This window comes from Microtus pennsylvanicus, chromosome 9 (genome assembly GCF_037038515.1).
Source record: "Microtus pennsylvanicus isolate mMicPen1 chromosome 9, mMicPen1.hap1, whole genome shotgun sequence".
NCBI classification, from domain to species: domain Eukaryota; kingdom Metazoa; phylum Chordata; class Mammalia; order Rodentia; family Cricetidae; genus Microtus; species Microtus pennsylvanicus.
This window is the reverse complement of record NC_134587.1, coordinates 44383992-44396627: the sequence shown is the minus strand read 5'-3', so window position 1 is coordinate 44396627 and position 12636 is coordinate 44383992. Positions and strand designations below refer to the sequence as shown.

The window sequence follows — 12636 nt, the reverse complement described above, 5'->3', positions numbered from 1 at the left end:
CATGGTGGCACATGCCTTTAATCACAGCATGTGGGAGGCAGTGACAGGGGATCTCTGATTTGAAGACCAGGCTGGTCTACATGAGTTCTAGGCTATCTAGAGGCTACTTGGTAGGATCCTGTCTCAAACAAAAAAGTGTATTTGTTTTCAGTGTGTGAATAAATGTGCATGAGTGTTGTGGGGTAATCTTTTTGTACAGTGCCTAAGATGCCTTCTGATTGGTTTAATAAAGAGCTAAGTGGCCGGGCGACGGTGGCGCACGCCTTTAATCCCAGCACTTGGGAGGCAGAGGCAGGCAGATCTCTTGTGAGTTCGAGACCAGCCTGGTCTACAGAGTGCCAGGACAGGCTCCAAAGCCACAGAGAAACCCTGTCTTGAAAAACCAAAAAAAAGAAAAAAAAGAAAGAAAGAAAGAAGAGTTAAGTGGCCCAAAGCTAGGCAGCAGAGGATAGGCAGGATTTCCAGGGAGAGAGAGGAAGTTGGGAAGAATCTGAGGCATGTGGATTTTCGCCAGCCAGACCCAGGAGTCCGACTTAGAGTATGGAGAAGTAACAAATCACAGGACAGAATATAGATGAATAAAAACAGGGTAAGTTATAAGATCTAGTTGTGAACAAGCCTAATCAAGCTAGGGCCAAGATTCATGGTTAATAAGACATTCCTGTGTTATTTGAGAACTGGCAGTCGAAAGAAAGTCTGACTAGACTACACGTGAGTCAGAGGCCGAAGGCCAGAGGAATTCGTGTCCCAGGGCTTGGACTGAGTTGCTGCCTCATGTGGGCAAGAACAGTTTGTACTCTTAACTACATCTCTGCAGCCCACCTTGATAAATTCAAGGTCTTCTGCAAGAGCAAGAAGGCACTTTTTTTTTTCTCAGACTCCTTGGTGTTCCTCCTCAAACCACCAGAACAAAGGGTCTTAAGGGTTCTCTCTCCAGCCCCAATCTTGGGTTGGAATGGTTGAGATGCTGTAGTAATTTGAATGAAAATGGCTCATAGTAGAATTGACTTGGTCCCTAGCTAGTGGAGCTGTTTGGGAAGAATCAGGTGTGGCTTTGTTAGTGGAAGTGTGCCACTGGGGCAGTTTGGAGGGTTTTTTTTTTTTTTTTGATTTTTCGAGACAGTGTTTCTCCGTAGCTTTTTGGTTCCTGTCCTGGAACTAGCTTTTCTAGAACAGGCTGGCCTCGAACTCACAGAGATTCGCCTGCCTCTGCCTCCTGAATGCTGGGATTTTTTTTTTTTGAGACAGGGTTTCTCTGTGGCTTTGGAGCCTGTCCTGGAACTAGCTCTGTGGACCAGGCTGGTCTCGACCTCACAGAGATACGCCTGCCTCTGCCTCCCGAGTGCTGGGATTAAAGGCGTGAGCCACCACCGCCCGGCAGGTTTGGAGGTTTCAAAAGACTCCGATTCCTGGTGCTCCCTCTCTGCCTCCCTCATGGTATGGATCTACATGTAAGCTCTCTGCTATTTGGTCCACATTTCTGAACTCTAACCCTCTGAATCAATAAGTGAAATTAAACACTGTCTTTTAGAAGCTACTTTGGTCATGGTGTTTTATTCTAGCAATAGAAAAACCAAAAACCAAAGAGAAAATATATGAAAAAGGCCGGACGGTGGTGGCACACACCTTTAATCCCAGCACTCGGGAGGCAGAGGCAGGAGGATGTTTGTAAATTCGAGGCCATCCTGGTGTACAAGAGCTAGTTCCAGGACAGGCTCCAAAGCTACAGAGAAATCCTGACTTGAAAAATCAAAAAAAAAAAAGTGCTCTCTCTGAAGAACATGCTTTGTTTTATAGCATTTGTGGTTTCTGGTTGGTGATAGTAGTGATGGGGGAAGGGCCCTGAAGATTAGACCTAGCCCTTGGGGCTGGAGAGATAGCTCAGCAGTTTAGAGTACTTGCTGCTCTTACAGGACCTGGTTTCAATTCCCACACTCCTGGTGATTCTCAACCATCCCTAACTCCAGTATTAGGGACTCTGATGCTCTCTTCCAACCTCAGAGATTTCCAAGAAGACAGATGTTACATAGCACATATATACATGCAGGCTATTCACCCATAAATACATAAATCCAATTTAAAAATTAATCAAAACAAAGCAAAACCCTAGGCTCTCGTACATGTGCACATACTAAGCAAGTACTCCACACCACCCAGTTTTTCAAAAACAGGAAAATACACAATTGCCCAGAATCTTCTCATGTGGAAAGCAGATGGTATTTCTGACACAAATATAGGCACATCCCACACCTATCTACCCTCTTAAAGCGGTCATCCCCAAACCCTGAATAGTAGGGCCTGCAGCTCGAAGTGTCTTGCTGTTAGCCATCAGGTGCCTTATCTTACAAAAGCACCTATCTCTTCCATCATGAAATGAAAAATTGGTAATTCAAGCATCAGCTACTCTGCAAACTCATGTTTTCTCACATGAATTTTTTTGTTTTATTTGGTTTTTGTTTTTTCTAGTCAGCGTTTCTCTATAGACTTGTCCTGGAATCCACTCTGTATACCAGGTTGTCCTCAAACTCATAAAGATCCGCCTGCCTCTGCCTCCAGAGTGCTGGGATTAAAAGCGAGCGCCACCACCAGCTCTTACATGCATTTTGTGAAATCATTTAAAAATACTTTTGGGCCGGGCGGTGGTGGCGCACGCCTTTAATCCCAGCACTCGGGAGGCAGAGGCAGGCGGATCTCTGTGAGTTCGAGGCCAGCCTGGTCTACAGAGCTAGTTCCAGGACGGGCACCAAAGCTACAGAGAAACCCTGTCTCGAAACACCAAAGTAACTAAATAAATAATTAATTTAAAAAAGTAAAAATACTTTTGTTGGGGCTGGAGAGATGGCTCAGAGGTTAAGAGCACTGACTGCTCTTCCAGAGGTCCTGAGTTCAATTCCCAGCAACCACATGGTGGCTCACAACCATCTGTAATGAGATCTGGTGCCCTCTTCTGGTCTGCCGCATATATGTAGGGAAAACGCTGTATACATAACAAATAAATCTTTAAAAAATAAATAAAAATACTTTTGTTTTTGTTCAGTTTCATGTACCCCAGGATGACTTCACTCACTGTGTAGCTGCGGATAACAGTGAACTCCTGCCTCCAATCCCAAGTCACTGCGCAACAAGTGTGCGCCACCGCACTCAGCTTCATCATTTTTAAAGTCAGGAGAGAGGGTTAAAGGAAATCAAAGAAGTCTCAAAGAACTGATTTATAAAAACTTTATTTCTTGTAAAATCACACAAAAATTTCAGAAGTAGACAAATTCCAGAGCTGTAAAGAGAAATGAAAAGCAATGAGATAGGAAGCACTCTTGTACGCTGGGTGGACATTAGCTTCTGTGAAGTGCTGGGGACCAGTGGCCCTTGACAACGCAGACGTGGGAGGTTTCCGATGCCTGCCCTATCCGTCAAGAAGGAATAAGCAGTGCTCGACTCAGCAGCACACATACGAAAATAAAACTGGAGGAATACAGACAAGATTAGCATGGCCCCTGCTATTCCATCCTTTTCCTGCCATTAAGAGGTGGATAAAGTGTCAACAGCAAGAATCCACTGTCATGACCACACTTGCCACTGTAGTAGCAGTGACTGCTCCACTTCAGGACATCTGTAGCTAACAATTCCAAAGCAGTAAAGGGAGCTGTGGCCAGGAGTGAGCGTTACATCTTCCTGCCTCCACTTTATTTTTATGCTGATAAAAGCACAGATTACTCAGTTACTAAGTTACCTGTTTCACTATTTCTTGATACAAAGGAAGTTTTATTTTTAGTAAAAATAAAATAAAAATAAATTAAAAAAAAAAAAAGGAAAAGGCGATGTAGGTGGTTCACAGTCTAAGGAGGACTCCTGCTGCTTCACCTCAGAGAAACACAAGACATGGATACATTGAAAGATGAGGGCTGCAAGGAGACAGCAGGGAAAAGTCCATCAAAACACTCCCTGAGGATAGCAAGCAGACTCTGCGAAGTCACAGCACTTTAAAAATCTGGTACCCAATGTAGCAAATCTAAGGCCTGTGAAGATCATTTAAAATTCCAGCAGGCTCACAGGTCAGGAAAGAGAACCATGTTCTTCCTGACTCATCCCCAGCTGCTCTAGGGACTTTCATGTATCGGAGCTGAGGAATAGACCCTGACCACATTTGATCACTTGAAGAGAAAGCCAGTGGGCTTGCCAGCTATAGGATGGCAACTCCTCAGTTCTCTGGCATCAGGCAAGGGCTTTAGACCCTGGGCAGGTGGCCTCAGGCAGGGGGAGACCGGGAGCGGATGGGTGAGCTTGTCAGGTAAGAGGATGTATAGGGGCCGTCCCCAAATACATTGGCATAGGAGGACTTGAGGAACTGGACATAATTCTGCATGCTGCGGTTGGTGCTCTCAGACTGCTCCAGACGGTCTTTCAGATCCTGCAGCCGGCTCTGGTATCGACGATCCGCCTGACAGAAGAAAGAGCAGGGACCAAGATTAAGAAGGTAACAAGGGCAATAAGAGACAAAGGCATTAACCTAGAGGAGAGGCACACGGGGCCTGCAATGGAAATGGGTATTTTCCCCTTGGGTGAGGGGAGTTAGTTGCTTGGCTTTTGGTTTAACTGTTTTGAGCCAAAGCCTCACCAAGCTGCCCAGATAACTCAATACACGGCCTTGAATTTCCCGCCTTAACCTGAGTACTGGGATTATGGCAACATACACTAAGCCAACATACCTTGCTGAGTTTGTTTTATTTTATTATTTGACAAAGGATCTCACTATTGAGGCGGTTCCAAGGAGCCTAATACCTTCTGGCCTCCACAGAGGACTTACACACACACACCTCTGAAAGTGAGTTTTAAAGAGTCTGGGAATAAAGCTAAGGGTATTGCTGTGTTATACTCCTCTCTCAAAGCTCCATCCTAATCTCCACGGTGGATGCACAGGTTCCCAATTCCTATCAGCCATGGATGAGGACTAAAGGGCTGCTGCCTGCCCCGCATCCTCTGCAACACATGCTGTCAAGGACTCATGTTGCCCAAGCTTGCCTCAAATCTGCTCAGTAGCTAAAGCTGATGTTGATTTTCTGACCCTTCTGCCTCCCACATGCTGAGGTTACAAGAATTACCACTCTGCCTGATTTGTTTTCTCTTTGTTTTGTTTTTTAAAAAGCCAAAGAGCTGGTAGGGACTGAACCCAGGGCTTCAAACAAGCAAGCACTATAGTCAACTGAGATTTACCCCTATTTCCTTTAAAAACATTTTTTTTTACACTTTTCTGTATGTTAAATAGTTTTCTCAAACTTTCGCCATGTGGGTTCTGAAAACTCACTGAACCATTTCTCCAGTTCTTCAGCATAAAAACTCTATATTGAGTTGCCGGGCGTCAAGGGGGGCAGGTTGTTACATACACTAGTTCTGGCATTCAGGAGGCAAACCAATACACATCTCTAGGAGTTTGAGACCATTCCCAGCCAGCGAAGGCTACAGAGTGAAACACTGTTTGAAAAACAAACTAAACTAGTAGTATAATCCCAGCACTCAGGAGGCTGAGGCAGGCGGATCTCTGTGAGTTTGAGGCCAGCCTGGTCTACAAAGCTAGTTCCAGGACAGGCTCCAAAGCTACACAGAGAAACCCTGTCGCAAACAACACATGCAAATCCAAACAACCAAACAAAAATCTAAATTGAAGAAATAACTGGATTTATTCCCATGTGGGACACTGCCAGCCACAGGTTTGTGAAAAACCACTTTTATCATGTTGAGGTATGTTCCTTCTACTACAGGTTTCCACATGGCTTTTATCGGGAGGGATGCTGAAAGTCTTTTCTGAATTAACATGATCATGTGACTTTCCTTGTGTCTATACATCTATGTATGTGTTCTGTTACTGTTGTTGATCTGCATGTGCTGAACTAACCTTATATCCCTGCAATGAAACCAATTTGGCTGTAGTTTGTGATCTATGTTTTTTAACCTCCACTTCTAAGTATCTGGAGGCCCTCTGCATCGATGGTCAATCAGACACTGCTTTCTAGTTGTCTTTTTTCATTGTATCTTTATGTGGTTTTGGTATCAAGATAATGCTGGCTTTGTAGAACCAGCTTGGTAGTGTATATATCCTTACTTTGTTACTGGAGAGATAGCTTACTGGTTATGAACACTGGCTGCTCTTGCAGACGACTCAAGTTCAATTCCTAGCACTCACATGACAGCTCACAACTATCTGTAACTCCAGTTCCAGGGGACCTGACACCCTCACACAGACATAAACCAGTGCACATAAAATAAAAAGGTCTTTTTTTTTTTCAAGACAGGGTTTCTCTGTTTAACAGAGTCCTGGCTGTCCTGGACTTGCTTTGTAGAACAGGGTGGCCTCAAAATCATAATCTGCCTGTCTCTATCTCCTTAGTGTTGGGATTAAAGGTGTGTGCCACTATGACCGGCTCCAAAAAATAAAATCTTAAAAAAAGGCTGGACAGCCGGGCAGTGGTGGCACACGCCTTTAATCCCAGCACTCGGGAGGCAGAGAAAGGCGGATCTCTATGAGTTCGAGGCCAGCCTGGTCTACAAGAGCTAGTTCCAGGACAGGAACCAAAAGCTACAGAGAAACCCTGTCTTGAAAATCCCCCCCCCCCCCAAAAAAAGGCTAGAGAGATGGCTCAGCAGTTAAGAGCACTGGTTGCTCTTCCAGAGGTCCTCTCTGCATTCTGTGAATATCATTGGCTAATAAAGGAACTGCTTTGGGCCTAAAGCAGAGCTGGGGGGGGGGGGGTGACACAACTAAATGGAATGCTAGGAGAAAGGAGGCGGAGTCAGGGAGAAGCCATGTAACCCTGCTGGAGCCAGATGTAACTTTACCTGGTAAGCCAGCCAGGTGGCAATACAGATTAATGGAGATGGGTTAAATTAAGATGTAAGAGTCAGCCAATAAGAAGCTAGAGCTAATAGGTCAAGCAGTGTTTTAAATAATACAGTTCCTGTGTGACAATTTTAGGGCTAAGCAGCGGGAACCGACTAGCAGCCTCTCCCCAACATATGTCAGTGTACCATATGCATGCCTGCTGCCCTCAGCCTTACGAGAGGGCACTGAATACCCTTGGAACTGGAGGGACACTTGTGAGCTGCCATATGGATGCTTGAAACGGAACTGTAAGAGCAGCCAGCGCTCTTAAACAGCTAAGCCATCTTCTCTGGCTCCTTATTCTGTTTCCACTTCTCAAACGCTAGAATTTCAAGTGTGTACCACCATGCCCAGTATATGCAGTGCTTGAGACTTGTCATCGTAGGAAAACACACTAACAACTGAGCTACAATATCCAGACTAGTGGGATGTTAAAAGCACCCACTGTTGTTCTATCAGAACCCACCTGACTTGTGCTAGCTAGATGATGTCCCTATGAAATCAGGAGCCCCAACACTTGGCACATATATAACTGGTTTCTTGAAGCAGCATTTTTCTGTGTAGACTTTGCTATTCTGGAAATTGCTGACCTCAAACTCACAGATCTGTCTGCCTCTGCCTCCCAAGTACTGAGATTAAAGACGTGGTCCATCACACCTGGCTTGTTACATCTTACTTAATTATTCCCTTTATTAATTTGGAATATCCTCTTCAGTCTTCTCATTAGCTTAGCAGACTGGTTCCCATCCTTTGCATCTGTCTGTGTCTAACAGTGAGGCAGACACATACTGATTTCCTGGACACATGTTGTTGTTAGTTTTTCAGCCCTGTCTGTCTGTCTCATGGGTAAGCTGAAGTCATCTATATTTAGGGCTATTATTTTACCAAGTCTTGTAATTTTGTTGGTTGTTTTTTTGGTTGGTTGGGTTATGTTTTGGGTTCTACATTCTCCTCTATTAGTAGTAGTGGTCTGCTTATTTTATGTGTGGGACATGCCAAACTCCTTCCTAGTGCTCTTGTGAAATTTATCCTGGCCCTGTACTTTCCTGGTTGATGCTTTCTTCCCTCTGTATAGTCTTCCTTCAACTATCTTCTTCAGTACATGGAAATCATGAACTTAAGGCAGTTTAACTGTATTTCAGTCCATTTTAAAAGATAGCTTTGATGAACATTGCAATCTTTTTATGTAAATTTTTATTTACTTATTTATTATGTTCAGTGTTCTGTAATGTGTGCCTGCAAGCCAGAAGAAGGCACCAGATCTCATTATAGATGGTTGTGAGCCACCATGCTGTTTGTTTGTTTGTTGCCCAGCTCTGTTTGTTGTTGTTTTTTTTTTTTAAAACAGGGTTTCTCAAAAAAAAAAATTAAAAAAAACAAAAAAAAACAAAACAACAAAAAAAAAAGACAGGGTTTCTCTGTGTAGCTTTGTAGCCTGTCCTGGCACTGGCTCTGTAGACCAAGCTGGCCTCGAACTCACAGAGATTCTCCTGCCTCTGCCTCTGCCTCCCAATTGCTGGTAGAAAAGGCATGAGCTACCACTGCCTGGCTATTTCTTTTGTTTTTCAAGACAGGGTTTCTCTATGTAAACAGCCCTGGTTGTCCCTGGAACTTCCTCTGTAGACCTGTTTCTTTCTTTCTTTTTTATAAAGATTTATTTATTTATTTTGTTTACAGTGTTCTGTCTACATGTATGCCTGCAGGCCAGAAGAGGGCACCAGATTTCATTAGAGATGGTTGTGAGCCACCATGTGGTTGCTGGGAATTGAACTCAGGACCTCTGGAAGAACAATCAGTGCTCTTAACCTCTGAGCCATCTCTCCAGCCCCTGTAGACCTGTTTCATCTCAAACTCAGAGATCCGCCTGCCTCTGCCTCCCAAGTGCTGGGATTAAAGCTGTGCACCACTGCTACCCGATCCAGAATATCCTTATAGCTTGGCAAGCTGGCAGAGATAATAACCTACGTTGAGTCTCACAAAAATACCAGTAGACAGTTTTACCTGCAGCCCAAAGAAGCCCTGCCCACTAGTGCAACTCACATCATCACGAGTCCGCCGCAGCTGGCCAAGTTCTGTCTTGGTCCTGCTTAGCTGGGTCTCAAGATCTAGGATTTTGCTCTGGGCTGCACGTTCCTTGGAGAGTGCCTGCTCCTTGGTTTGCTCCACCTGCACACAAGGTAGAGGTAAGGGCTGCCTGTCCCTACAGAGAAGGCTAGCCACTCCCATTAGCCAGTGACAGCCCACTGGCACATCAGTAGGCAACACCTTCCCTGAGGCCTTGGAGCAGAAGCTATCTAGTGGAAGCTCTTACTATCCTCCTTTGCCTGCCCTTTTCTAGCATCACTAAAATGTGCTGGTGCCTTCCTGAGTCTCAAGAGGGCAGAGAGCGAATGAGCAGTTATAGAAAGGGCTGGTCCTCATCCTCACAATACACTCAGGGACGATACTACTATGCCATTCTTCAGATGGGAAAGTAGGCTGAGCAAGTTTAGGACACAGACCTAACTAGGAGTGTAATCACTGACCTGCCGCCTGGCATCTTCAATGGCACTCTCCAGCTGCCTTGCCAAGGACCCACACTCCCTCGTTTTCTCCTCCAGCCGCAGCTGAGCCTGGTGGATTGCCTCCTCCCTCTTGGCAATCACCTGTAGGAACTCGACATTCTGGGCGCTGGTGGCCTCCAACTTCCTAGGTGAGAGCATTCCATTAGACCATGCAAAGACCTGTCTGTCTTAATCCACTGCCAGGGGGCTGCTGCCTCCCCTGAGCTGGGGATCTTGTCACTTGAAGAATCTCCGTGAATCTCCAAGGAGCACAAGAAGAAACAAAGTATTTTCAGATCAGCAAGGTGGCTGCTGGGCTGTACAACTGCCAAAAGGTGGTCCCAGAACAGCACAGAGAGGGAAGACTGAATGGATAAGTGTAACTGAGTGTGCATGACGCCCGTGCATACTGTCACACAGAGAACAGCAACCTGCAGCTCACAGAAGGCCTGCCATTGTCCGTCCTTTCTAGGAAGAAGGGAGCAGAGCCCGAGGGAAGAATGGCCGGCAGGTCTGTTACCAAAACTCAGACCAGTAACAAGACCACAGCGGAGCCACACAGCACCTGATGTGACAGGCATAGGACAGCTGGGGCTTCTGCACTTTACACAGGGTCTTCCCTGCTCTTCCTGAACACCTTCCCCTTTAATGAACACTGCAAGTCCTGTTGAATCTAGCTACATTTTGTTGGCCAGCTTGGCAGAGCAGAGGTGGAACATAGGAGGCCACCTGTTCCAGCCCCACAGCGGGCTGAACTGGCAATCAAGACCCTAAGACCTTAAGTTCTTAGCCCTCTCTGGTTTTTGCTTTTTTTTTTCTTTTGAGACTGGGTCTTATTACATAACCTGGTATACCTTCTAGGTGGCAGCAATCCTCCTGCCTCAGCCTCCCAAGTACTGGGATTAGTAGTATGCCGCCATACCAGGCTCCCAGTCTTCTGCTTACAGGTACTAACGTGGTTCTGGAGGAAACTTCCCAGCATAAGGAGCAGCTTTCGTAGGCACCAGCTGTGTACATCTGGGCAAGTTACCACTTCTCCCTGAGCTTGGCTTCCTCATAGTTAATATTTGGGTAGTTCACACCTATGATCCCAGGACACAGTACAAGAGGAATGAGTTGCAAGCCACAGACTGAGACTCTGTCTCAAAGAGTCAAAATACAGGGCTGGCAAAATACGATTCAGTGGGTAAGGGTGCTTACTGCCAAGCCTCATGACCTGAATTCAATCCCCAGGACCAACAATATGGTGGAAGAAAGAGAACTGATGCCCACAAGTTGTCCTCTGACAGTCAATACCCATGCAGTTGCCCATGGTGGGCACAAATAAATATTAATAAATAAAAGTAGGGGTTTTTTTTTAATATTTATTTATTATGTATACAATATTCTGTCTGCATGTATGCCTGAAAGCCAGAAGAGGGCACCAGACCTCATTACAGATGGTTGTGAGCCACCATGTGGTTGCTGGGAATTGAACTCAGGACCTCTGGAAGAGCAGGCGATGCTCTTAACCTCTGAGCCATCTCTCCAGCCCCCTAAAAGTAGGTTTTTAAAAGATAGGGGTTAGAGAGATGGCTTGGTGGTTAAGAGCATATACTGCACTTGCAGAACCAAATTCAGTTCCCTGTAGCTACATCAGCTACATCAGGCAGCACACAACTACCTATAACTCCAGCTGCATGGGATCTCATCCTCTGGCCTCTGTGGTCACCTGCACTCAAGTACACATACTCCCAGATAGTTACAAATACACAGAATTAAAATAGGGGTAGTACCAGCTGACAAACATCTACAACTATCTTATCGTGACCATTTCTAAGCAAGTGACATGCTAGACCCCTTTATGAGGACCCTCTCACTGATAACTGGCAGGATTCTTACCAGCTGGTAGATTACAGCTACACTGATCCTTCCTCAGATGAGGATAACAGGTTCAGAAGAGTTAAATGATCCAACTGAGTTCACAAGGAAGGTAAGTGTCTGAACTGGACCTAAGGTTAGGGCTTCGATGCCAAATGGTGTGAGCTCCCCATAACTGCAGAACAGAAGGGGGCACCAGTTCTTATTACCAATGACTGTGAGCCACCATGTAGTTGTTAGGAATTGAACTCAGAACCTCTGGAAGAGCAGCTGGTGCTCCTAACCTCTGAGCCATCTCTCTGATAACTGCTTGTAAGAGTCTGTAAGAAGAGTCAGATCACGGAGGTTGTAGGAATGCTCCTTAGCAGCACACTGGTATTCTGGCTGCTCCATTCAAGGCAGGCCCTGCTGGTCTGCTTCGCCTAGGTGTACCTTTGAGACAATGGTGTCTACCAGTAGACTGGCTTCCATCACACAGCCACACAGCACCCCTCCAGGCAGACGCCCCTTCCTTGCGCCCACAAGGCTTACCACTGAAATGGAAGCAGCTCTTCCTCTGAGTTCTGCCTAGCACCTTCCAGGGCCTTGAGTACCTCTAATACTTTGGCACACTAAGCACAAAGCAGCTAAGCGGCAGAAAGTCTCAAGTCCTAGGAAGAGGACAGACATGGGACCAAGTGCCTCTAACCTCTCCAGTTCATCCACCTTCAGACTCAGTTGTTTATTTTCCTTCTGGGAAGCCTGATGTTTCTCTCTCGCCATCTCCAGCTTGTCCCCCTGGTGTTCGATCTAAAATGACAGGAACGTAGACTGGTTTACGAGGGAATTTCCCATAAGAGCAAGTAATGAAGGAATTCTCCCTTCTCCTTGTGATGTCATCCACACACAGGAAAAGAGGAATGCTGCCCTCAGCAGGTGTCCCATCTTCAACAGCCAACCTGAAAGAGAAAAGAGCAGGGGCAGGGCAGATCCACCCTACCTCCCACACCAGAACACTGGTTAGATGCTGAAGAGCCACAGCTGGACTGGCCCCAAGGCCAGGGTCCGGGGTCCTGATGAGGAACCTGGTGGAACTGTAGGACACATGAGGTGTGACCAGTGGCTCATTGGACAACCAACCACCGAGGTTTCCCAATTATGTCGTTGGCACCACTGACTTTATCTCCCTCAATGGGGCAATGCAGCCAAGCAATAAGGCAGCTTTGATTCATTCAGGCCAGCAAGTGTGAGAAGTTACCCTTAGTACTGCTTTAGTGCTCCTCAGGTTCAGGAGCTCAAGAGAACTTGAGGACATTCGGCAGTCTTGAGGCAATGGATTCAAATTTGTGGATGCTAAGTATCCCTGTGACATAGGGGACTTCA

The 12636-nt window shown here is 45.9% G+C and overlaps 1 protein-coding gene across 6 annotated transcripts in view; it reads right to left on the bottom strand.

Moving 5' to 3' along the window:
- Positions 1-3205: 3205 nt before the first annotated feature.
- The window catches only part of Odf2 (outer dense fiber of sperm tails 2), a 38776-nt gene continuing 29345 nt past the window's right edge, over positions 3206-12636 (bottom strand). For all 6 annotated transcript variants that reach the window (XM_075985647.1, XM_075985651.1, XM_075985646.1 and 3 more), the window contains 4 exons: positions 11963-12063; positions 9397-9559; positions 8912-9037; positions 3206-4435 (listed from right to left, as the gene is read on the bottom strand). In XM_075985647.1, the coding sequence (XP_075841762.1) occupies positions 4244-4435; positions 8912-9037; positions 9397-9559; positions 11963-12063 (582 nt within the window). In that variant the 3' untranslated portion in view covers positions 3206-4243. The remainder of the gene's footprint in view (positions 4436-8911; positions 9038-9396; positions 9560-11962; positions 12064-12636) is intronic.